The sequence below is a fragment of the Melanerpes formicivorus genome, unplaced genomic scaffold (genome assembly GCF_026170545.1).
Source record: "Melanerpes formicivorus ecotype bairdi unplaced genomic scaffold, bMelFor1.0.p_v2 SCAF_2, whole genome shotgun sequence".
In the NCBI taxonomy this organism is placed as follows: Eukaryota; Metazoa; Chordata; class Aves; order Piciformes; family Picidae; genus Melanerpes; species Melanerpes formicivorus.
The window spans coordinates 29,721,717-29,747,130 of NW_027142354.1; the positions used below are offsets into that span (position 1 = coordinate 29,721,717).

General features: G+C 38.8%; 1 protein-coding gene across 3 annotated transcripts in view; it reads left to right on the forward strand.

The window, feature by feature from the left end:
• MTR (5-methyltetrahydrofolate-homocysteine methyltransferase) overlaps positions 1 to 22,242 on the forward strand; it is a 59,931-nt gene extending 37,689 nt beyond the window's left edge. For all 3 annotated transcript variants that reach the window (XM_068155109.1, XM_068155120.1, XM_068155128.1), the window contains 12 exons: positions 1,606 to 1,706; positions 2,430 to 2,497; positions 3,296 to 3,416; positions 4,663 to 4,744; positions 5,492 to 5,590; positions 6,672 to 6,747; positions 8,945 to 9,100; positions 9,803 to 9,999; positions 12,985 to 13,185; positions 14,371 to 14,563; positions 15,521 to 15,633; positions 15,757 to 22,242. In XM_068155109.1, coding sequence (XP_068011210.1) covers positions 1,606 to 1,706; positions 2,430 to 2,497; positions 3,296 to 3,416; positions 4,663 to 4,744; positions 5,492 to 5,590; positions 6,672 to 6,747; positions 8,945 to 9,100; positions 9,803 to 9,999; positions 12,985 to 13,185; positions 14,371 to 14,563; positions 15,521 to 15,633; positions 15,757 to 15,843 — 1,494 coding nt within the window. In that variant the 3' untranslated portion in view covers positions 15,844 to 22,242. The remainder of the gene's footprint in view (positions 1 to 1,605; positions 1,707 to 2,429; positions 2,498 to 3,295; positions 3,417 to 4,662; positions 4,745 to 5,491; positions 5,591 to 6,671; positions 6,748 to 8,944; positions 9,101 to 9,802; positions 10,000 to 12,984; positions 13,186 to 14,370; positions 14,564 to 15,520; positions 15,634 to 15,756) is intronic.
• The last annotated feature ends 3,172 nt before the right edge of the window (positions 22,243 to 25,414 follow it).

Here is a 25,414-nt window from a genome sequence, read left to right on the forward strand (position 1 = left end):
CACAGCTTTCATTTCCTTCAAACTGAGCTGGCCTGGCAAATTTAATGCTCTCTTAAATACTCATGTCTACTGCTTCCTACTATATTTACAATGTGATAGGTGCATACGGTTTTGGTTTAGTATTTTTCTTGTTTGCTTGTCTGACTACCAAATTTAGGTTTGATGTACATTTACTTTAGTCATGTAGAAGCTTACATTGTCTTCATAAGTTCTCAGGTACAAAGGCTATTACCACAAGTCTGATATATAATACACATTAAAAAGGAAGAATAGCAGAATTTCTCTAAACCATGTATTTCCTTTGGCTACCTTTCTATGGATTTTGAATGGTTTGTAATTCTTCCCTTGTAGTTTTACACTGTGTATTTCCATTTACTGTGGATCTGTTGTGTGATTATTCAGAATAAGTGTAATGCATACAGCAAATAATTTAGAAAGAAAAATAACCCAGTGATCAAACCTGATTAATCTTGATAGTAGGAGAACACCTAATCTCTTTTCCCACGCTCTTTCTGGATGTGAAGTTGTCTTCTCTGCAGTATCTCGAGTAGATCTTTTCTGGCTGTTGTGAGTCACCTTTTTGTGTCATCTCTCCTCGTGCTGTTCCTTTTCATTTTAATTCAGATAACACTGTCAGTACTTGGCACCTTCTGGTGTGTTCTGATACTGTTGCTTCCATGAGCATTGGATTAGGTTCTACTGTGAACTTATTGGCACTTAATTTTCTGGTTAAAAAGAAACAAAGTGGAATTTGACAGGTTCTTAAAAACACAGCAAACACTCTGAAGAGACTGTGAGAGATTCTGTGTGGCTGAGGAGAGCAGGAGGGGGGAAAAGTAGGGCTTCTTTTCTCCTGCTTCCTCTGTATTCTGCTGGACAAGGGATGTGGTGCTGCCTTCTTAAAAACAAATTGTCACTGTCTAGAGAATTGGTGAGAGAATTAAAATCTGCTGCATCTATCTCCATAATTAGATGCTGACTTGAAGGAGAATGATTTGCAGACTGTCGTAGCTGATCCATCTGATGTTACCCAGGCTAGTGTAACCTGCAGGACAGTTTGAGTCACAGGGTGCCAGGAAATGCAAAGCATTGTTAAGTTACATTTGAGAATAGAAAATTGTGGCTGTGGATCTCTACCAAGACTGAAAAGAAGAAGCCTCTTGGATGTGTGCCCAGCGCTTGAGGACCTCTTTGCTTAAGACAACTGAAATCTTAGTGTGCCCTATATAGAGTTTATTTTAAATGGTGTGTGCTCTGGTCCATGTTGTTTGCTGCCCAGCAAATCTAATTTATTTTTTTTCCCTAGGGTATCAATCGCTAGTTAAATCACTAGTAGTTATTTGGTATAATCATAGAATGCTTTGGGTTGGAAGGGACCTCTGGAGATCACCTAGTCCAACCCTCCTGCGAAAGGAAGTTCAGGTAGATCAGTCTAGCCTAGTAAATCATCCGCATTGATGAAGCATTGTTTCCAGGCTTTACAATTACTTGTACTACAATAGGACTCTTGGTCATAGATTAGGATTGCACTGTTGAAAGATCTGGGCAAAAACATACTGAGGCTTCCAGGTAAATTAACTCTTATGTTATTTGTTTGACTTACAGGATCCTTACCAAGGTACAATAGTGCTAGCAACTGTGAAAGGAGATGTGCATGACATTGGCAAGAACATCGTGGGAGTTGTTCTGGGCTGCAACAACTTCAGGTAGACAGTATGTAGCTGGGAACTAGCTAGCTGATTAATATATTATGCTAACTGCAACTCTGGTGGTGAGAGGTGGGCATTTCTTGGGCACTGTCCTCTGTTGTAGTTGGGAATGCAGATCATGAGCTGTTACTAACAGGAAGGCAAGAGGGAGTATAGCTTCCTCCTTTAATTTTTTTTTTTCCTAATAAATAGACATAATGTCTGAAAAGTTCAGGTATGACAATTGCAGTAGGCAAGACTATGTGTGGATTGTGTGTGTTGGGAGAAAGGAACTTTAAGATTTGATTGTACTTTGTATTTTGTATTTCAAGATGTTCATTAACTATGAGATTTTAAAAACTTGATGGGGTATGTTTTGTTAAATGAGAGATGAGATTGTCATCCTATTTCTGAGTTTGAAAAGATAGAGCTTTAAGAAAAGGCAGCTCTCTTGGGGTCTGTGTATGTGCATCAGAGTTGGCAACAGTGTTGTTGCACTTGAATTTTCTTATCTACTATATAATATGAAAGTCTGATATATTGAAAATTTTGCCAGACCTAGATGTATTTTCTATATTAAAATTCCTGACATAGGTCTTAAGAGAAACAGGCAAACAAAATTCTCAATTTTAACTTTAATTCTAGGTCAGTCATTTACAGTAAGAGCAGTGTATTTGCCCTTTAGCAGAAATTTGACCTGTTTTTTTGAACAATCTTGTGTCATATCACTTCTTTTCACAGAGTTATTGATTTAGGAGTCATGACTCCATGTGATAAGATATTGAGAGCTGCTATTGAGAACAAAGCAGGTATAGAGAGATTTAATCAGTACTCCTGAATTGTTTGATTTTTAAACCCCACTCATTTTTTCAATGCTATTCTTGCATTCCTATGCTGTCTATGGCTTGGTCAGACTGTCTTCAGATAAACTGAAACTTCTGCATTAGCAATAATAATGATTTAGTATTTGGCACTTCTCTGAAACTTAGCCCAAGGAATTGGAAACACTGTATCAGGACAACTCTAAGAGAGATGTAGTTGTTTTACAGTTGGAGACTTGGAAAGGTTAAATAACTTTGTGCTGGGTCTTAAATCATTAAGAATTTGGCTTTCAGCCTGCCAGATCAGTGAGTGTGAAATTGGGAATAAATTGTTCTAATAAATAATGCACTTTCTGAAACAAGTTACAGTTGCTTTGAAACAGTCCAGTGCATCTTGGAAAAGATGAATTGTCTGTAACATAGGTGGTGAAGTCTGAAAGCATTTGCTGTTTCTAAGAGCTGAGCTGATAATTATTTTGTCTTATTTCCATCCTCAGTGCTGAACTTCTGAGGTTTGAAGCTTGCTAATCACAAGCACTGTATATTTATTGCTGAAACTAGAGCAGTAGGTGTTCAGCTGTGAAGACTGAAAAATATCTTAAACTGTGGATTTGGAATCACTTTCATTCTTAGGAAGCTTTCACTTTCTAATTAGGTCAAACCCTATTTCTAGACTAGCAACTGTTTTCTGATGTACAAAAGAAACCTTTCTGTAGTAATTCCTGTGTTTTTCTACAGTGGATTTGATGAGCCTTTTGTGTATGTATGTTTGTAAATTTACAATAGATATAATTGGCCTGTCTGGTCTCATCACCCCTTCTTTGGATGAAATGATTTTTGTCGCCAAGGAAATGGAGAGATTGGCAATAAAGATTCCTTTGCTGATTGGAGGAGCAACTACTTCTAAGTAAGATGTCTCAGTTGGGAAGATGGAGAATGTGTATAAAAATAGTGTTTAAGAGGGAAAAAGAACAAGTGTAGCTGTTTCTCTCTACATTACCCTCAGGTAATTTCTTGTGTAACCAAAAAACACTGCTCGCAGGTTCATCAAAGCAGCACAAACTGTAGCAGAACCATTGTATTCTGTATTTTTTGCCTTAGCAAATCATACCACAATTTTAGGGACAGTGAACAGAGGGTCACCTGTATGCAAGGTTAGCTGTATCCTTTTGTCTTTCTTCATAAATCTCTTTTCTTGTGGCTGTGATACTGTGAGAAATATGCATAGTTGGTTTTGTTTCAGAAAAAGTGGGTAATGGTGTGGAAGATTGCTTCCTGGCCTCTAATTTGCAAAATTATATTTGAACTTACTCAAGAAAGAGAACTGTGCCTTGGGGTTGGGTCTTTGTTTGGTAACTGTTGGACTTGATGATATTAAAGGTCTTTTCCAACTGTAGTGATTCTGAGATTCCTGTACTTTATTGCACAGTTTGCCAAGACTCTGAGCAACAGGGGCAGTCAGCTGCATTTCACGTGGTGGTTTGGGACTTTAAACTTTAGTTTGATTAACAAATAGTACTGTAATACAACAGTGATTCTTCATTATATGCTGACTTATTTCAATAAGGACTGGAATATGTGTAAGTGCTAAATAATTGGATGAATTGTGAATGTTTTATGTGAATTACTTGACTGACAAAGCTGGTGCAAGTTTGTAATAGTTACTGACCACTGACAGAATTCCTTCATCGGGTGAGTAGTGGGGTTGTGCTTCCAGTTGTGAAGTAGAACATCATGGAAATGGAATAACCATTACTGAAATATGTTAATGATAAACTATAGACACTACCACGTGGGAGGGAAAACATAAGATAAGCAAAACAGACTTCAAAAATTTTGTTAGCTCCTGGTAGAGACTTATTTGGAGCATTTTCACTGAGATTTTCTTTAATTCAAACTAATGACTTGCTGATTTTCAGTCATCTGGTAAGACAGAGAATGAAGCAGTGTGATACTGTTTTAAGGGTTTATGTACCTCATAGTAAAATCTGTGTTTAATCATCCTTGCATAGCAGAAGGATGAATTACTTTCTACTTTTGAAGCTGTAGTCTGTGCAGTAAAGCAGGATTTATGTTACTGGGTATGTTGTCTGGTTTAGGGTTTTTGGTTGTTTCAGTTTTGAAATGCTTACTCTTTTTCTTTTTCATTGAAGAACACATACAGCTGTTAAAATTGCCCCACGATATAGTGCACCTGTAATTCACGTCCTGGATGCGTCCAAGAGTGTTGTGGTTGTAAGTTCTAAATTATGGTTTCTCATCCATGAAAAATGCCTCTCATTCTTCCCCTGAGGCTAGTGTTATGGCAGAAAATTGGAAAGGCATGACAGAGTTTCTGAACTACTGCTCTTTCAGTTATTTTTTACTCCCACATGGTTATCTTATCTGCCTTTTGTTAATTATTGTCACTGGAGACCTTATATAAATATCCATTTCTCTAGTAAGGGTGACATGATTTACTCTGAGTCCTTGGCTGTAGTTATGAGATGTTTTATAGTGAAGAGTGATAGCATTAGATTTGAACTACTAGTCTCTCCATTTTGGATGTATTTCTGAGATTACTGATATGGCAACATTAGTACTATGAAATGTGTATGGAGTTTTCTGGGATGGATACTCAGACAAATGGGTAGTCTTAGCTGGAAGATACCTTCTGGGAAGAAACAGGCCAAGCTATGTGTTGTTTCTAAGACTATTCAATCTCTAAAATCTTGGTGTAGTCTCCTTTCAGGTCTTTACCAAGCCAGGCTTGGTTCTGGTAATACTATCTGTGTAGTAGAGGAGTGCTTTCAGTGACAATCATGTTCTAAAATATATTTTTAATCTAGTTTGCAGACTAGTGATAACACTTAGTATGATATGGTCAAGTATGATGGGAAGGCAGTCTGAAAAGAAAGATATCTTAGGCTGAAGTTCATACTCCACCCTTGCTATAGTATATTACAGTACATACGTAGTTCATTCTTTTTCCTTTTTTTTCAGTGCTCCCAGCTCTTAGATGAAAGTGTAAAGGATGATTTCTTTGAAGAAGTACTCGAAGAATATGAAGAAATTAGAAAAGAGCACTATGAGTCACTCAAGGTACAAATGTAATTGATGTAGCAACTGCAAATTTTCTTGTTTGAAGTGATTGGTACTTGCCTCTTTACTAACTCTTGACTCCATATGAAGACCTTCAGGTATATTTGTTCTGATTTAAAACATGCAGCAGAACTGATGAAAAACTTGCAGAAGTCTTTATGAATGCAGAAGAAACCCCAACTTACAAGACACCGATGCTCTACTGGAAAGGGGGCACTACACTGGAGTAATTAAAATGGCACTGGTTGATTTTTCCTGGCACTAAACTCTAGTCTATTGGATATTTTTACACCACCATGCTTTCCTGATGTGTTTGTATTATTTAGGTTATGGATCCGAGCAGTCTCAGAGCTGAGGTTGCCATTTTAGGAAAGTGAAGAGAAGGACACAATGAAATACTGTGCAAATTAACAGTAAGAAGCAGATAACATCTGACTCCTCTGAGGCCATCCTTGTAAATAAACACAGAAACAAGCTGAAAGTTGTCTGGCTGGTTTGTGGTCTCTTGATCAGGAAAGATAAAGCTTGAGGAATCCTGCTGAGTACCTGCATTTGGCTTGGCCAAGTTTAAGAATGTCTTTGCACAAGTAACCAGTGATTGCAGCAGCCTCTTTTAAGCAGAGGTCAACAGTGAATTCATGGGCCTTACAGAAGTTGCTATAAATTTCATGTGCCTTTCAGAAGAGCCAGTCATTTGGCCAGAGACATGCTGAAGTCACTGCTGCTGATGTCACTGCAGTTCTAAGCTTTTTTGCAGGCAGTAGGAGAATATCTTGCTGTACCTGTATTTTCATGTATTTTTGTATTTTCATGTATTTCAAAGTTATACAGGAACTTCTGATTTAGTTCAGAGGAGCTAGAAGTCTTGTTGACCAGTTTCATTAGAAGCATAGAGGCAAAAAGAGCATATGATTGTGATGTAATCTTACTTTACAGTTGTGAAGTGGGAGTTGTTGGAACTGAAATTACCTATTGTCAGATTTGTCCTGAAGACTGTTTTCAGTAAGACTCTGCCACCAAATCAACAGATTGTGTTTTGAAGATGGCTGGCTTTGTGAAATTAACCCTTATGTCCATACAGGAACGAAGATACTTGTCTCTACATCAAGCTAGAAGAAAAGGTTTCCATAATGACTGGGTATCAGGACATAAACCAGGTCAGTTTAAATATTATTGTTGTTACTATGCCTTTCCATTTTATATTTATTTTAGACATAGTTTAATTAGATTATGCTTTATTAAAATTCAGGATATAGTACTGTAACAACTTGAGCAAATTGGTGACTGCCCAAGCAGAGACATTTTTTAGCATAAATTTGAGAATCCTATTTTTACTTTATATTTTTTTGCAGTGTATTCAATGAAAAAATTATAGTTAATTAAAAAAAGAAAATCTAAACCAGTGAGTTACCTATAACACTGTATCATAGAATCAATAAGGGTGGAAAAGACCTCAAAGATCATCAAGTCCAACCTGTCACCCAAGACCGCATGACCACTAAACTATGGCACCAAGTGCCACATCCAATCCCCTCTTGAACACCTCCAGGGATGGTGACTCCACCACCTTCCTGGGCAGCCCATTCCAACAGCTAAAAACTCTCTCAGTGAAGAACTTTCTCTTCACCTCGAGCCTAAACTTCCCCTGGTGCAGCTTGAGACTGTGTCCTCTTGTTCTGGTGCTGATTGCCTGGGAGAAGAGACCAACACCCTCCTGGCTACAACCTCCCTTCAGGTAGTTGTAGAGAGCAATGAGGTCTCCCCTGAGCCTCCTCTTCTCCAGGCTAAACAATCCCAGCTCCCTCAGCCTCTCCTCATAGGGCTTGTGCTCAAGGCCTCTCACCAGCCTTGTTGCCCTTCTCTGGACACGTTCAAGTGTCTTGATGTCCTTCCTAAACTGAGGGGCCCAGAACTGGACACAGTACTCAAGGTGTGGCCTAACCGGTGCTGAGTACAGGGGCACAATGACTTCCCTGCTCCTGCTGGCTACACTGTTTCTGATGCAGGCCAGGATGCCATTGGCCTTCTTGGATACCTGGGCACACTGCTGGCTCATGTTCAGCTGGCTGTCAATCAATTCCACTAGGTCCCTCTCTGCCTGGCTGCTCTCCAGCCACTCTAACCCCATCCTGTAGTGCTGTATGGGGTTGTTGTGGCCAAGGTGCAGCACTTGGACTTGTTGAATGCCATCATGTTGGACTCTGCCCATCTGTCCTTCCGGTCATGGTCCCTCTGGAAAGCCCTTCTACCCTCTAACAGATCAACAATGTCAGATAGCTCATTATATTGCAAAGCTTTCTGTACCATATTTAGGGAGCACACTTTGTGTATGGCATTTTTTTCTTATATTCCTCTTCATACTCTTCCCACATCAGTTTCGGAACCAGTTTTGGTCTCTCTCATTAGAGACTAGAAGTATAAACAGTCTCTTCTCCCAGGCAACCTGTGACAGAACAAGAGGACACAGTCTCAGACTGCACCAGGGGAGGTTTAGGCTGGATATTAGGAAGAAGTTCTTCATGGAAAGAGTGATTGGCCATTGGAATGGGCTGCCCAGGGAGGTGGTGGAGTCACCATCACTAGAGGTGTTTAGGAAGAGACTGGATGGGGTGCTTGGTGCCATGGTTGAATTGATTAGATAGTGTTGAATGATATGTTGGACTTGATCTCAAAGGTATTTTACAATCTGGTTAATTCTATTCTATTCTATTATACAAGAATTGGATCCTGTAGTGATGTTAACCCTTTGCTACGTTCTGTCATTTCATTTACAAGACTGAAAAAGCTGCTAAATATTCAGTACCTTATCTTAATAAAAGTTGTGTGGCAAAGTATTGAACAGCACAGACAAGTGCAAAGCTTGTGGCCATATCATAACCATCATAACATAGATCCATCCTTGTTGCTTGCACATATACATCTGAACACGTGTGGTGATTGCAAAAGTTCTTTAGGGATTTGTAAATATTAAAGGTATATGCCCATAAGATATTTGGTATTGGTATGTTGTGTAGGTTTTGGTGGTCTTCTATTTTGTTCAATATTATATCCACTTAATTAAGTTCAGATGTCCAACAGCTAATAATTGTTGATTTACATGAAATAACAAAAGATCTTATTTTTTCAGATTTTCTCTTTCAACTTTATATGCCTTTTATGCCTTTTTTTTATTTTATCACACTGTAACTGTAGAGTATGGTATGAGTTGCAATATGACAGTAAGAACTCTAAGACAGTTACTTTGGAAGAGGTCATTTACAGTTATTTGAGCTAGTGAGCATCAGCTGTGCTGCACATGTAAGATCAATATTAAATTGTTTTCCTCATGTCAGATTGTACTTCTGATTCCTACAGCTAAACCAAAATTCATTGGCACAAAAGTCTTTGAAGATTATGACCTGAACAGGCTGGTAAAATACATTGACTGGAAGCCTTTCTTTGATGTCTGGCAGCTCAGAGGAAAGTACCCCAACCGGGGTTTCCCTAAGGTTTTTAATGATAAGACTGTAGGTGAGTACTGAAATTGCCTGTACTGTGTGTAAATAACCCTAACAGACCTGCCATGCTGCATTAAGATTCTGAATAGTTTGAAATACATAGCAATAGTGGAAACCTTGTGTCACTGAAGTAATTTAGCGTAACACTTAGTGAACAGGTGTTGGCATGTGAGTCTGAAAAATTAAATGAGTAAAAATTCCTAATCATTTTATTTAGAATTCACCCACCAAAGACAGGGAGGTATTTTAATGACAGAAAATGGCAGCAGAGCACTTAATGTATTATCTGTGTCCCTGTTGTGGGAGAAGATGGCCCTGTTTCATTTTGAAACTATTCAGTAGGCCTTGAAAACCTAGCTGAAAATGCAAGGGCTGAAAATCCATGTTTCTGAATCTGCTGCACTGTGATAATGTAGGTGGACAGACATAGTCTCTGTGGCTCATTTTATTCTGTACACCTTGCCCCTACTGGAATGGTACTGGCTGAAATGTTGGTGTTTGGGGTTTTTTGTTTGTTTGTTTGTTTTGGTTTTATTTTCAAGATATATGTTACGTCTTTATAGGCATAATCACACTGCTGTCTCTGTTTGCTGTAGCTGACAGATTGTCCCATCAGAAAATTATATGGAAAATAAACCTGTCTTCAGCAATTCTTAAACACATTTAGCCAGTGGTGAAAGCATGCCTTTTCTAAAGGTTTCTCTTTTTTTGATAGGTGAAGAAGCAAAGAGAGTTTATAATGATGCTCAAAATCTACTGAAAACTTTGATCGATCAGAAGAAATTACAAGCCAGAGGTGTGGTTGGGTTCTGGCCAGCTCAAAGCGTTCAGGATGATATCCATTTATATGCTCTAGAAGAGGCAGTGGGACCTTCGGAACCAATAGCAAAATTTTATGGCTTGAGGCAGCAGGTACACTAACAGCAGTTGTTAAATAAAGCAATTTTTTTTTCTCCCTGAATTTCAAGAATGTAACAAAAGTGCCTGTGGTGGGTGGAAGGGCAAGGCCAAGAAGCCTCCTCCCTTCCCCCTTGTAAAGTAAAAGGGAAAAAAAAATTGAAGGGAAAGGAAAAAAAAACTCGCAAGCTGAATTAGCAAAGCAGTGGAGCTATATTTACAAAGCGATGTAGGGTTTGCAGGGAGATATTTACAAATTTACAATATCTACAATATATACAAAAATATACAACAGAGTAACACAGAAATGAGAGTGAACCCCTCTCGGCAGAGAGGGGGGTTCCCCACCTCCTCTTTCCCCTCTTTCCCCCCTTTCCCCAGATTAGGTTAGAAGAGAGAGAGAGAGCGAAAGAAAGAAGTTAAAAGCAGTTTTGTGTTAATTGGAAAGGAGTTAATACAGGCCTTATCAGTTTTTCTCTCAAGGCCGGAGCCTTGGCAGAAAGCCCAGCACAGGGACAGAGAGCAGCCGCACCGTAGAAAGGCGGAAGCAAGACTGAAGATAAGGTGCTGGAGAAACTCAGTATAGTCCCAGCTCAGAAAAGTGCTTCCTCCCACTCGTCCAATGAAATTAGTTTAGACTATTCCTTCCGTTTACCAACTTCCGTCCACCATGTTCCCTTTCTTAAGGGGGCAACGTCAACCGGCCACAGTGCCCTATTAAATTCTGTACAGAAACTGGTTGTCATAATCTGTCTGCAGCCATTGTGCTACCATTTTTTTCAGTAACAACAAGATCTTGTTAGTCATGACCCAAGTGTTTGTATTGTAGCATTTTCAGTATTTACATTGTAGTAGTGCAAAATGCTACAAAATGCTTTGTACGTTTGCCATCTTCAGATATGACATGTATTTTCTGTGTACACTTCAGAATATGCTATGAAACTGTGCTATATAAATTCATCACACAGATCCTGTCTGCTAAATTAGAACCTAATGAACCTTAATTCTCTGATATCCCTGAAATCTGCTTTAGATGAGAAATTCTGCTTGAATGAGTTAAAGGCTAAAAACAACTATAATTAAAATACCTAGAAAATAAAATTCAATGGAGATACATGTTCTCAACAGTCTTAGGGGTTTTTAAATGAAAAATTCTGCATATGAAGAGGCAGTTTAGAGTTAGTTGGCTGCTAATTCAGAATTTCAAGATGTCCTGCCTCTCTTTTTTCCCCTACCTTCTGACTTAGTTCACATATTCAGTCATCAAACGTGGGGAAAAAACCCCTAACAACAAGGTAACCACTACCTACATTTCTGGAGTATAGTACTCTGTGAGGACAGTCCTGTGTCAATATTGGAGAATTGTACTAAGAAATAACATCACTTCAAGTTTATTAGTTACGTTAAATCCATCCAGGGATCTGGATCTTGATAGTCCATGACAGATCTGTATGTAAACTTTTGTCACAAGCATTCAGGCAGGGCTGTTCCAAGGCCTTCTTACTTAATTAAACATTTTGATGTCCCATGTATATCAAGTTTACTCCAGTGCCTTTTCCTATGATTCTCCCAGAGAGAATATCTGATTTGATGTTCTTTTTATAATGTTTTTTACTATTGGAAGACTGTTGTTTTCCTTAGTCTGCTTATCTTATATATCCCAAATTTATTCAGCCTTTTCTCAAAGGTTAAGGCCATGAAACTGTGCTATTGTGGGTGCTGTTCTTCTGGACTGCTGCATCTCCTTCAATTTGGTGTATGTAGTAGTTCAGCAAAGGCATCACCAGAACCTCTTCCAGTTTCTTTTAGTACACAGCATTCTCTCTGGTATTGACACTACTAAGGATGTGACATAAATCTAAAAGTTGGAGTATGTAGTATTTACCTTAACTGTAATCACTACCAAAAAAATGAAAATTAACATAGATCTCACTTGTTTGGGAAAAGGATATTTCTTTAGCTTTATGCTCCTTGCTGTGATGTTGTAGGTTACAGAAACTAGGGAAACAGTTGACCATTTGTCTTTGTTTGTGGTGGTGGTGGTATGTTCTTTTATTTGTTTTATAAACTGTGGTTGGGAGTGGGTGGAAAGCATTGTTAAAATAAGTTGTAGAAAAAGAAACTTTGGAGAGAAATCTTTAGCAAAGTAATAGCTGTAAAGTAGCTTCTACCTCTGTAAGTTGGGTAGATTTACAAGAGCTGTGCCACTTTTTAAATAGTAGTCATGTTTCCACAATGAATTGGTTGGACTTGGTGATCTTTCGACCTGAAGGTTTCTGTGATTCTGTGAATATGCTGGTATGATCCTCAGCAGTAAAACTTCTTGCGAGGTGCTGTGGCTAGTTTCTGTTCCTTTTTTTGCATTTAGGGAAAAGGAGCCAGTGGGCAGGATATTTCCTATTTCTGTAAACCCACTTGAACTTTGCTTGAGATTCAACTTTTCAGAAGTGATAGATCCATTTTATGTGTAGCACTTTTTTTTTGGTCTGAATTACTGACTGCATACTTTATAGCGTAAGAAGCTGGCAGTGTTTTTAACTCTCTCAGCCAATGTAAAATGGGAGTTGATGAAGAATTCTGCAATTGGCATAATGGATACAAGCCATCACTTTTCATAAGAAATGTGCAATCTGAGTGCTGGAGATGGAAAGTTCCTCCTCTAGGAGTTGGTACAAGGGTGTTCCTTATTTTCATAATAGTTTGTCTGCAGAATAAGCTGTTAAATCTTGCTGGTTGTAAATAGAAGCAAAGCATCTCTCTATGTGTGTTTAGCACAGCGTCTCTTCTCTTTGATGTTTTGTTCTTGGGTGATCCAAACACCCTCAGAGTAAGAGACATGTTTTTCTTCTAATTCAAGTGCAAGATTTGCATGGCTAAATGACTAGCTAGAAGTTTGTCTGAAATGCCTTCAGCCTTAAAAATAGTAGTCTTCAGATTAATAGTGCACTAATAGTATATTTTAAAATGCTTTGATTTATTGCATTGTTTTTACTGCTTTAGGCTGAAAAGGACTCTGCCTGCACAGATCCATATTACTGCCTCTCTGACTTCATAGCACCATTGGATTCTGGCATTCGTGACTACTTAGGCCTGTTTGCTGTGGCCTGCTTTGGTGTAGATGAGTTATGCAATCAATTTAGGAAACAGGATGATGAATACAACATCATAATGGTAAAGGCTCTTGGCGATCGGTTGGCAGAGGTATGAGGGTTTATCTCATGTTTCCCTTGCAGATTTTATCACTGTGTAATTAGATTTGATTGACAACTTACTGTTCTAAGTTTTAGCTTAAATTTAGGCTGTTGCCTGTAATGTATGCTCTTCATTAAATCCGAAAGTGAAATGGCTCTACTGAAATTGTCTTGAGAGGAGAGTTCTTTTCTGAACCAGAGAACTCTCCTGTCGTATGTCACATCTGTAAAAGTGTCTCTGAGGGTTTTGGTGACTGTTAGAGTTTAGGATTTAGTAGTTTCAAAACAAGTTTGTTTAAAAAGATCTATGTTGTTTTATCTACATGAGAACATGTTTGGACCCAAAAGCACCCCACTGGTTATAATCTTGAATTGCAGATGTGCCTTCTGCTTTTAATGGTGACCATAGAGATGTATCCACGTTCTTCTGACTTAACATGTCTTGAGCTTAGACAAACATGCTCTTAATTCTCTAACTGAAGTGTTTTAGAAAATGCCAACCCTTCCCTCCTACCCCTCTATCCCAGTCAGGCTGCCCCCACACTTACAACCAAGTAACCATGTTAAATCTTAGAGTAACCTCAGGGCAATGTAAGTGGAGTTAGCTCTAGTTGTGTATTTTAAGCTGCAGAGTTTCAGAAATTTTAAAATGCTGTCTAAAGATACTGAAGTGGAAACTTCTCTTGAAGATGCCAATTGCTGGCAAAATTGTGTAAGCTGTAAGAGCTATTAAGGAAAGCTGTTGCCCACTTTCAGCTAAAGGAAAGGTCCTCTGCTAGAAAGAGTAGCAGCACTTACTTAACATCTGATACTAGCAATGATACAAGAATGATTTGGCCTTCCATAACTAGACCTGATCAAGATACCTCAACAGTCATAACCTGGTAACTTCAGTGCTACTTCTTCTCTGGTTACTTCTGCAGATCTTTACCTCTTTCAGTATGTAGGATTTTAAAACAGGACAACCAAGAAACACTGTCTGCCACTAAGAGAGAAAACTAAAATGCTTGAATTAGCAAAAATAAATATTGTATGTGAACTTTGATGCTATCAAATGTCTCACCTATAATAAGAACTCACTTTAAAATGGGAATGGGGAGAAAGTCTCTATCAGTGATTGTCTTCATCAAATAGGTGTTGCATCAGTCTGCACAAATAAAAAAAAACATTTCAAGTCTTTCCATTCTATTCCAAGGCATTTGCTGAGGAGCTCCATGAAAGGGTTCGTCGGGAATACTGGGCATACGCTAGTTCTGAGCAGCTAGATCTTTCTGACCTGCGCAGGATTAAGTATGAGGGAATTCGCCCTGCTCCTGGATACCCAAGCCAGCCTGACCATACAGAAAAACTCACCATGTGGAAACTTGCAAATATTAAGGAAACAACAGGTACCTCTACCTCCTTTTACTGACGTTCTTAAACTGGTTTTAGGCAGGTGAAAGATTGAAATACCAGCAAAACAGTAAATAGAATAGTACAGAGCTACATCAGAAAACCAAACTGAAGCAATTCTGGGAATCGCTGTCTTCACCTTTGCATTGCCTTTTATTTTGCCTCATTCAAAGCAGAATTTGCAAACTTCTGCTAGCACTTTTTGTGAGGGAGTTATGTCCCCAATTAGCAGATTGCATGCAAATGGAGCTCTGCTGTACAGAGAAAAATTCTAGCGTCCTTATGGTTGCAAGAAGACATTGCAGATATAAACAGGAAAAAAGCCAATTCAGCAGTGTATTTCCTGATCTGCAGAAATTTTGAGATAATAACTCTGAACAGCATTAATTACATTTTCTTTCCTCTGATTTTTTGCATGCCAGACATTTCACTGCTACTTCCACAGTTCTGTGTTTCAAAGCCTCTGGTTGCCCATTTCATTTGCCAAACTGTCTCATTTTTTTCCCCTTCCTACTATATTGTTACTCTACAGTAATATTGTGGTGGCAGTCGCAATGCCACAGTGCATTAGAGATTGGAAGGGACCTCGAGATCATCAGGTCCAACCCCCCTGCCAAAGCAGGATCTGTAACCCTCACTGTAAAGTTTCTCCACATATTGAGGTGAAATCTTCTATGTCCAAGCTTGAACGTGTTGTTTCTTGTCTTATTACTGTGCACCACTGAAAAGAGCTTGGACTCCTCCACTTGACACCCACCCCTCAGATATTGCGATTTATTTAAAGCTATGTGTATTTTTTAAATAGATAACAAGTGGGAAAATATTTTGGTTTCAGTTCATCTGGAAGCTTCTTGGTTTTCAACTTTTGCTTGAAACTGTCCAACAGAAAAAGCTTCTGAATTAATTCTTATTACCAGTTCAAAGAATAATAAAATTCTCATTCTCTTTTCCAGGCATTGGTTTAACTGAATCACTAGCAATGATACCTGCTTCTGCAGTTTCAGGCCTCTACTTCTCCAATCCCAAATCTAAATATTTTTCCGTTGGCAAGATATGTAAAGATCAGGTAACTTAACACTGTTCATTCTGGTAGCTGTTAGAGCCTTCGAAAACACCTTGTGAGCAGATGCCTCAACATTTTTGTACGGGAATTTCCAAATCTTCATCACGTTTTGTGGTCCCTTTGCAGGTTGAAGATTATGCACTAAGAAAAAATTCATCTGTGGCAGAGGTTGAGAAATGGCTGGGACCCATTTTGGGATATGATACTGATTAACTGTGACACCTGTGGACAGACATATCTTACAATGGTCTATTCATCAGAAGGAACAAGAAAATTCTTTCCGCCATAAACACCCATCCATCCTAATAGCTTCTCTGATTGTTTTTATTTTTGATCAAGAAACTTCATGTTTCAAACCTGCCCTGTTCACTTGGCTCAGCACCATGAATGCATTGCAGATCTCAGTCATAGCAGCATACTTTTATTTATTTTTAGTTCTTTCACAAATACTCTAGCTGAGCAGCTAGAGAATCCCATTAGCTGTGGATATATGTAGAACACACTATTACTCCTGTTATTTGAGTATATTTTAGCAAGTCCAGATATGGAAATATGATGTGATTTTTCTGTAAAGTCCCAAATGCTTTGTATCAAGTGATCAAGAACAACTGAAGTATAACAGTTCTCCTTTTTAAAAATCTCTGCTCCATGCTTAGGTCCTTGTGACTGGGACATACGCTGTTCCCTCAGAAAAACCATCAGGATCTTAAATTACTTAGTGATTAGGATTGCATTTAGAAATATCAACATAATATAATGTGCACTATGGAGCAACATTAGAGATACATGAAAGAGGATCACTGACCCCATGCTCCTCATGCTTCCTCTTTCAGTAAGGCACAATCTGTTTCTACTCTGTATAAAGCATAATGGCACTTCCTACATTATGTTGTGAGGTTTAATTTGTATTTAAACAATCTTTTGTATATGAAAAATGTGAAAGAAGCTTTAACTGTTGCTATAGACAGACTGAAAGCTTGGAGCTGACTTCAGTGTTTTACAAACTCTTTAAGCTTCCAGGTACCTGGATTTTAAAAACAAGTAGTAGGACAAGTAGTAGTCGTAAGTGACAGCTAATACTGTAGGCTTGTTCTTCAGAGTTAGCTCTGAGAGCACTGATTATTCATAGCTTTTAATAATCTCTGGAAAGTGCCTCAGATATTATTTAAATGCTGTTTTAGCAAAATGTTATGAGGGAGCCCCCTCACTTTTCTGGGTTCTAATTGTAAAGAAAAGACCAATGTTATAACGAGAAGGTTCTTTCAAATAGTTTGTCTGTAATCTAATAATAGCTATATCATTTTTGTAATGTCTTCATCAGACTTTGTGGCAAAAGAATCATCTTGAATCAACAGTTTAATAAAGGTTAAGCTGTCAACGGTTTTATCCTATTAGAATAATTTAGATGGCAGCAATAAAATGTGTGCAATATTCTGAACAGATAATGTCAAAATTAATATGTACATTGTACCATGAGTCTGAAATTACTAAAGCTGCTTTGGGGTTTTAAAGTGGCTGTGTGTGTTCTTAACTGAATGTTTTAGGATGTCTCATCCTGTAATGACTTACAAAAATAATTTCTAAATGGAACTCTCCCTCCCCCCACTGATATCGAGGGACTTGAAACATGCCCTCGTACATCAGCTGATTCTTACTGCTGTGGCAGTTCCTCAGTAGAACACACTCTTATAGACGACAAAAAATATAGTAAAACATTCTAATATAAAGGGAAATTTGTTCCTGAAACAAGTAGCCTGTAAAAATAGAAATCCTCTCCACTTTCTTTTTGATACTTGCACTTTTACAAATCAGTTTAATGTTCGGAATATCTCCTCTCTGCCACTCTTCTATATTCTTATATTTGGAAGAGGAGTGCCTTATTAGAATGAATTGATAATTCAGTGAATGAGGTCAAAGTTTGACTTGCACAGCGGTTTGTTTATGTATTTGTTTTCTTGAATCAGTAGCACGTACTTCAGGCAGTGCAGCTTTACCAGAATCAGAGTGACCACAGGAGGTGCACTGCTGTGTAGCCTTGGTGGTGTCACCTTGTGTACAAGCCAAGGTTTTGAAGTGATGTGCAATTGCTTTATCCCTTCACACATGGCATTATACACTGAGAAAGATCATCTCTGCCTGCAAAACTTGTCATTGTGAGAACCTGTTTGGAAGAGCTACTCATGGCAATTATGCAGGTGTTTTTACCAAGGACAATTTCTTTAAAAAGCATTTCTTTGAAAAAGACAAATCTTCATTCTTCTCTTCAGGAAAAAAAGTAAATTGTGGAGGGAAAGAGTCTTGTAGTACTACTAGGTAAGACTGTTTTACTAACATGAAACCATATTAAAAAAGCATGGTAACAAGTCATGAAATAGAGTGGGGGAAAGACTGACAGGTTTAAAGTGCATGAAAGGGGAGACCTTATTGCTCTCTACAACTACCTGAAGGGAGGTTGTAGCCAGGAGGGGGTTGGTCTCTTCTCCCAGGCAACCAGCACCAGAACAAGAGGACACAGTCTCAAGCTGCACCAGGGGAAGTTTAGGCTCGAGGTGAGGAGAAAGTTTTTCACTGAGAGAGTTGTTAGCCATTGGAACGGGCTGCCCAGGGAGGTGGTGGAGTCACCATCCCTGGACGTGTTCAAGAGGGGATTGAACATGGCACCTGGTGCCATGGTTTAGCCATGAGCTCTGTGGTGACAGGTTGGACTTGATGATCTTTGAGGTCTCTTCCAACCTTGGTGATTCTGTGAAAGACTTTTTGTGGTGGTTTTCTAAGTCTATTAACAAAGTACAAGATGTAAGAGATTATGACAATTTAAGAATAATTTGTATAAAATTATCTTTTAATTACTGAGAATAATTTAATTTAGATACTGATTCTTAAAAAAAACCTTTATTTTTCTACCTACTCCACCCTCCCCACTACCACTAATCTGGGCTGGCAGCCTGGAGATTCAATTAAGTTTTGAGGCACATATCTTAATTTGTGAGTGTCAGAAGGGAATACCATCCCTAAACTTGCCCCTTTATTAAGAAGTTGATTTCAGTGCTGCTGTTACTCCTGAGATAATTTTAGTGCAGTTTATTTTGGGGTGAGAGTGCTACCACAGATCAGGCCATTCCTCAAGAAAACTCACATTTATTTTTTTGTATGCTTGTTTGGGCATATTTTGGGAATCTTCTGCTTTCTCGTTCAACTACATGAACCTCATGAACCCTTTAATTTCTGCTTCTGAAAACACAAGTGATGTCCAGAAAATGAGGGGAATAGTGATAATTCTTTGAGGGCCTTGCTTTTTAGAAAGGAGCTAGTTTACTAGTAACTCACTGGGTTTCATGAAATGCTTTTTGAAATCTTTGGTTTACCTCAACATGCCATTAAAAAGTGGATTTAATGTCTTAAAACAGTTTGAAGAGTGGGGAAAATAAGTAATTTCACTACTTAGTTCAGGAGTTCCATAAAGAAACAGCAGCATATGTTCTCAGTCACTGGAGAAATAATTCCTGTGCCCTCAATTATTCATAACCTTGTCACAGTGAAGCCTGTTCAGCCACTTTACAAAGTCATTTTGTTTGATTGTCAGGGTTCTGTAGGAGCCAGTTTCCAACTGAAGATACACTGAATAGGATAGAGACATATTTGTCCTGCCCTCACACATCATTTGTATACTGTCCAGCTACACAACAACTGAAAATGAATGCAATAAAGCCTCCATTTTTGTTCATTCTATTTTACCACCAAGGCTGAATATTCTGACATTTTTGACCATGTTATGTGTCTGGTATAAACAGCTGTGTGAAACAGAACTCAGCTGAGATTACCAAACTTGGCATTTTGGACTTGTGACTCAACTGGAACCAGAATGGTAAAAACAAGCTGATAATGATCCTTGCTGGCCTGAAGCTGCCATGATGACAGAAATGAAGGGCCCTATTTTCTGCCTTGCTGCCATAGTGCCAGCATGGCCTGTGCCTGGAACTCCTGATGAGGCTAACAGGGAGAATTCTCACACCAAGGTGGTCTCTGACATTCCTTCCTACAGCAAGAACATGGAGTAAGCCCAAGAGTTTAGGGGTCAGGCTTACCCCATCATAGCTGTTAGCTTATTGTCTTTTCTACCCCATCTGCCTGTCCAATCAGCCTTCTCTTCCCCCTTTTCTCTCTAGGAGTCCTCTTTCACTGCATGTCAGGGTCCTCTTTACGTTCTGCCAAAATGGAATCGTAGAAGACTTTTAAAATAAGTCTCTTATTCCATGAAGAGGAAGGAGTGTGATTAGTAGGTCAAGAGAGGTTCTCCTCCCCCTCTACTCTGCCCTAGTGAGGCCACATCTGGAATATTGTGTCCAGTTCTGGGCCTCTCAGTTCAGGAATGACAGGGAACTGCTTGAAAGAGTCCAGTGCAGAGCCACAACAATTATTAAGAGAGTGGAACATCTTTCTTGCAAGGAGAGACTGAGGGAGCTGGGGCTCTTTAGCTTGGAGAAGAGGAGACAGAGGTGATCTCATCAGTGTTTATAGAGATGTAAAGGGTGAGTGCCAAGAGGATGGAGCCAGGCTCTTCTTGGTGAATGCCCTATGACAGGACAATGGGCAATGGGTGGAAGTTGAGGCATGGGAAGTTACATGGAAACATGAGGAAAAAAATTTTCACTGTGAGAGTGACAGAACACTGAAACAGGCAGCCCAGAAGGGTTGTAGTCTCCCTCTCGGGAGATATTCAAGATGTACCTGCATGCATTGCTGTGTGATCTGGCGTAGCTGATCCTGCTCTGGCAGAGGAATTGGATTAGATGATCTTTTCATGTCCCTTCCAACCCCTAACATTCTGTGATCCTGTGATGGAGAATTTATCTGTCCCTTGTTCTTAAAATAAATGCTTTTAAAATGCTGTAGGTATTTAATAAGTTAATTATTACAATAGAAAAATCTGAGTACAAACTCAGGTTACAAAATGCTAATAACTTGATATAGAAGTCTTTACCACTACTGTCTAGATATAGCTGAAAAAATAGTTTTCTTTAAGAGACTGGAAAGTTTGCTGCACTACTTGGGGAAATTTCTGTCCACGTAAAATTGCGTGTAGCAAAAGAAGGTAGGCTGTCATGGGATTCACAGAGGGTAAATCAAGTTTAGAGGTACAGGCAGTTCTTTAGAGGGGAGCTGGAAAATTAAGAGTCACGGCAAATTTAGGTCTCTTTAAAAAAAACAGAGGTATTTTCAGTAACAGTATTACAGTAAATGAAAATAAAGGCTGTGGGCTCTATGTGCACCATCAGAGTATAAGAAATTCAATTTGAGAACAGTTTTACAGGATCTTTTGTTAATGTGCATGGTGAGGATTAATGAATTATATTTACATGTTTATGACTGAGAGGATTACGACATAGTAATTACATTGTGAAGTTGCTCTAGGGTTAAGTAACAAGCTGTTGAAAAAGGGAAGAGCACACAGAAGCACCTCACCCCTTCTTGGGAATAATTATTGAGCTAAACAATGAATGTTTTTGACAGAATTTTCAGTTACACTGTCAGAATCCTGTGATACATGAAAATAGAACATCCTGACTTTTCCTGGACTATCCAAGATATTTAAACTCTGCATCAGTTCCGTATCTGCATATAGATAGATGTTAGTGCAATTTCAACTTGAGAATTATTTCAGTCTAGTAGATAAAATAACACTGTGTATGCAGTGCCTTTTTTCCATACTCAGTGTGTTTGAAAGGTATTTTTTCCCCTCTGCATGTGAGAGTGCAGCCTCCATTGGTTGTTTTGTCCTTACTTCACTCTTTCATATACTTGGTCTGCACTCTTTTCCCCTTATCCTGCTCTACAATAAAGGTGTGGAGATGTAACTCAGATTTCTCTTATTGACCTGTGCTTGTTCCATGTTTGGGGTTTTTTAAAGTAAAAAAAAAATACACATTATTTTGGAGGTTTTGTTGAATTTCACAAAGGTTCTTGTTGGAGTTGAAGAAGAAAAAGAGTTCTTGTCGTGTGTCCTTTTCCTAGGTTGCAGACAACTTTATTCCTTTTAATCTACTCATCAACTGAAAATCTAGGTTGCTGTTCAGAAATGGAGTGCAAATATGAGGCCTAAAAAAGTGTCACCTCTCTGTGGTTGGTAGACTCTTGCATTTCTGTTCCTGTTAGGACATTATGAGAACAAATACATATGTATTCTGTAGATTAGGGCAGCAGTGGTACAGGAAGAAAGAAAAAGCTGCATTGTACAGCCAAAAGTCTTATTTAGCAAACTGTTCTTCAGAGATGCATTGGCACAACATGCTCTAGAGACTGGTGACGATCAGGATGCATTTCTAACTCCTGTCTCAGCTGCTTTTATTTCAGGTAATCATAACTTGTGTGACCTGTGCTTTGTTAAAGACTGTACAAAGTCCTCTGCACTTAATCAGACTTGTATAATGAATGACTTTGCAGTGTCTGCTGCTATATTTTCATAAACCTTTTTGTAATCAAATAGGTGGCTTTCTTTAGAATACCATTATAGGGCAAATAAATGCATTGTTTCTCTGGGGCCCATAAGATAAATTGTATTATCAACACCTGATCTAACAAATACATAGCCAAGAGTTTGCAGACCAATCCTGTTAGTCAATAAATTTGCTATTTAAAAACACATGACCATGTTTATGCACTTTACTTGGGATTATTTGTTTTTTTTAAACTTCTTTTTTTTTCCTTCCAAGTATTGTTCCTTGCATCTCTGGGCAACTGCTGAACTTGGCTGTTTCAATGGCATAATATTAGGTGCAGGTTCAAAGGTAGGTAAAAGCATGTGGTACCTGATGAACACGGGCCATGCTGCTGGCTGCAGCATGTGTCATGCCCACATGGCCAAGCAGCAGAGCAGCTGAAGCTCAGGCTGTTGTGACTGAATTATTGTTTGCCATGCAGTACTACTGCTAAGAGAAATGGGCTGAATGTTGACTGCAGTTTCAGCATAGCTGTGTGCTCAGGCATGGTGAGGAGAGCCATGTTTGTGTGTGCACAATGTAGACTTAGCTGGTCTGATAGATCAGATAGGATCAACAAAACCCAGTACCCTTATGACCCCTCTTTCAATTTACTGTGAAGCGACCATGCAAAACTGTCATCACAAAAACCAGATTGCTTTCTTCTAATAGCTTCTGTCAATTTTGTTCTTGCTCCTGGGATTCCTGACCAGTTGCTGCCATAGAGTAGTTGCAATAGTTGTGCAAGTTTGGCCTGCAGAAGCAGCTAGTGTAGCACAGTGTGGTGGGGCACCACTACTTAAAGGAATGGGGAATTGGCAGATGGATAATCATGTGACAGAGCACTTGAGCCCCTAGCTTGTGTTCCAATTTCATCCCCAAACAAGGCCTTTTAAAACCAATGAACATGACTTGTTAATTAAATACTCATAACTATGTAGCCTCTCAAATCTTTTGATCCTTTAATCAAAACTTGAACATTGGCTGAACTCCAGTTTGTAATATAAACATGATCCATCACAGAATGCAGTTGGGCTGGCATTAAAATATGTTCTGTAGGTACCTGCTGAGTGAGGGCCACACTGCTGGCTGATGCATGTGTGATGCTCACGTGGTCATGCTGCAGAGCCAGCTGAAGCCCAGGCTATCATGACTGGAGAGCAACCACGCTGCCTTTTTGCAATAAAGCAGGACATTGCTTAATAGAGGTAACCCAGTTACTCTGCAGAAGCCAGAGAAAGTCTTACCAATCCCCAAATTTCAATTCTGCTACATTTAAAATTTCTAGAATGCATGAACACTGGATGTTAGATTACTAGACAAAAAGCATAGCTGAGCATGTTGTATTTCCAAAGGCATGATAATTTTAAGAAGTTACCTCTTGATGGAAAAATAATACATAAGCATTAAGTATCTCCTTCTTTCAAAAAGACAACTGGACAGTGTTTATGTGAGCAGGTAAGTACTGTGTATGCACAGGCTGGATTTTGTTCCATACATCTGTAATTAGGAGCTGTGCTGCTCTACAAGCACAGCCTTATGCTCCCTAAAGGAGTGGTGAGGAGCACAGGGTACTTAATCACCAGTACTTGTGAGGATCAGCATGAATATTCTTTAGAAAGAGAGAGAATTCTTTATTCAGTGTGAGAGCTCACAGCTTTTATATGTTGTGCCTTTTAGAGTGTAACTGAGCACGCTGTAAGACTTCGCATGCTTTGCAGCAGATTGTATTTTTTTGTTGCTTGCTAAACAGAGAATATCAGCCTCTCCTGCAACAGAAATGTTTAATAGGATGATTTATTTTTCTGCTGGAATTTGAACTTAAATCTCACTACATTTGATTATGTAAAGGGTCGAAGTGCCATATAAGGAATGGATAAATAATAAGAGATAGCGTTCATATAGGAAGAACAACAAAACTTTGTTGACACCTTAATTATCAAGGTCCTTACTGAGGAATTCCTATAACTCATTAAACCAACAAGATTTGGTTTTCATTGACAGCAACTCTGTTTCCTTCATCATCCCTGATGTTGCAGTAAGTACCGCAGATGCACTATGTTATCAGGTACACGTGAGAAACTGCTTAGCATCAGTATCAGAGAACAAGCAGATAAATAAATGCACATACCGTGCATGTGGAAGTTGTATAAACAGTATGAATATTTTTTCTGGCTGACTAGAAATCAAGCTTTTGAGATAGCCATAGACAAAACTATGAAAAGAGGCATGTTTTTAACACTTACACAGATATTCTCTAAATGGTACTATCCTTGCCTCCTTACTTTTAGATTGTTTTACTAGTTGTTTCAGAAAAATGCCATTTGAGTTCCTTTGTTTTCTAACCTTTCCTTTTTGAGATTGCATATTTTCATTTCCATGTGTAGCATTATCGTAGTAGTTTAGCAAGTTCTTTGCATATGACCTGGTTTGAGCTAAAGCAGAAATAATTCTGCTCAGTGATTTTATTTCTCAGTTAAAGTCGCTTCTAAATAACTTCACTTTCTGAGGATAACAGCATGTTTGCACAGACAGTATCCGCTTCTAGTAGCAATAACGCTCAATGCTTATGGTTAGTTGTGGTGGTGAGAGAAGGCCCAGCTCTCCCTCCCCCACAAAAGAAAAAAAACACAGCTAGCTCAGTCAGAGAAGCAAAGGGTAAAGGCTATATTTACAAGCAAGATGAAATGCAGTTAATATATACACAATACATACAGTATTTACAATACATACAGAAATACACAGCAAAGAAAGTAATACAGAACAAGACTCCCTCCTCTGGACAGAGGAGGGTTCCCCCTCTGTACCCCTCTCTCTCCCCCTACCTCCCTTTTTCCCAAAAAGGGCTAGAGAGAGAGAAAAGGAAATTAATAAGGATGAAATTTTGTTAGGCCTCAAAGCGCATGCAGGGATTAGTTCTTATCTGTTATCCAAGACCAGCTCTGGCTAGTTGCTCAGAAGTAGACAGGCTGGAAAGGCAGAACAGACTGGACTGAGAAAAGATTCCAACTGAACTAAAACTTAAAGTTGCATTCTACCAATCTACCAATGAAATTAATTTAGAATATCTGAATGTTTTCAAAATATTCAGCCAGAGTGTTCCAGCACTGTCCCTTCCTTAAAGGCACAGCCTAAACCGGTCACATTAGTACAAAGGACTGCTGTGGAGGTCACTCCTAAATCTTGTGTACTGTGTTGGAGTTGCAGAAAGTAAAAGCAAGAAGGGAGTGAGTGGAGAGTTCAAGTGACCCTAAACTGACCAACAAGGTATTCCATGTATGTCATAGTCAGTATGAGGATCAAGCCCT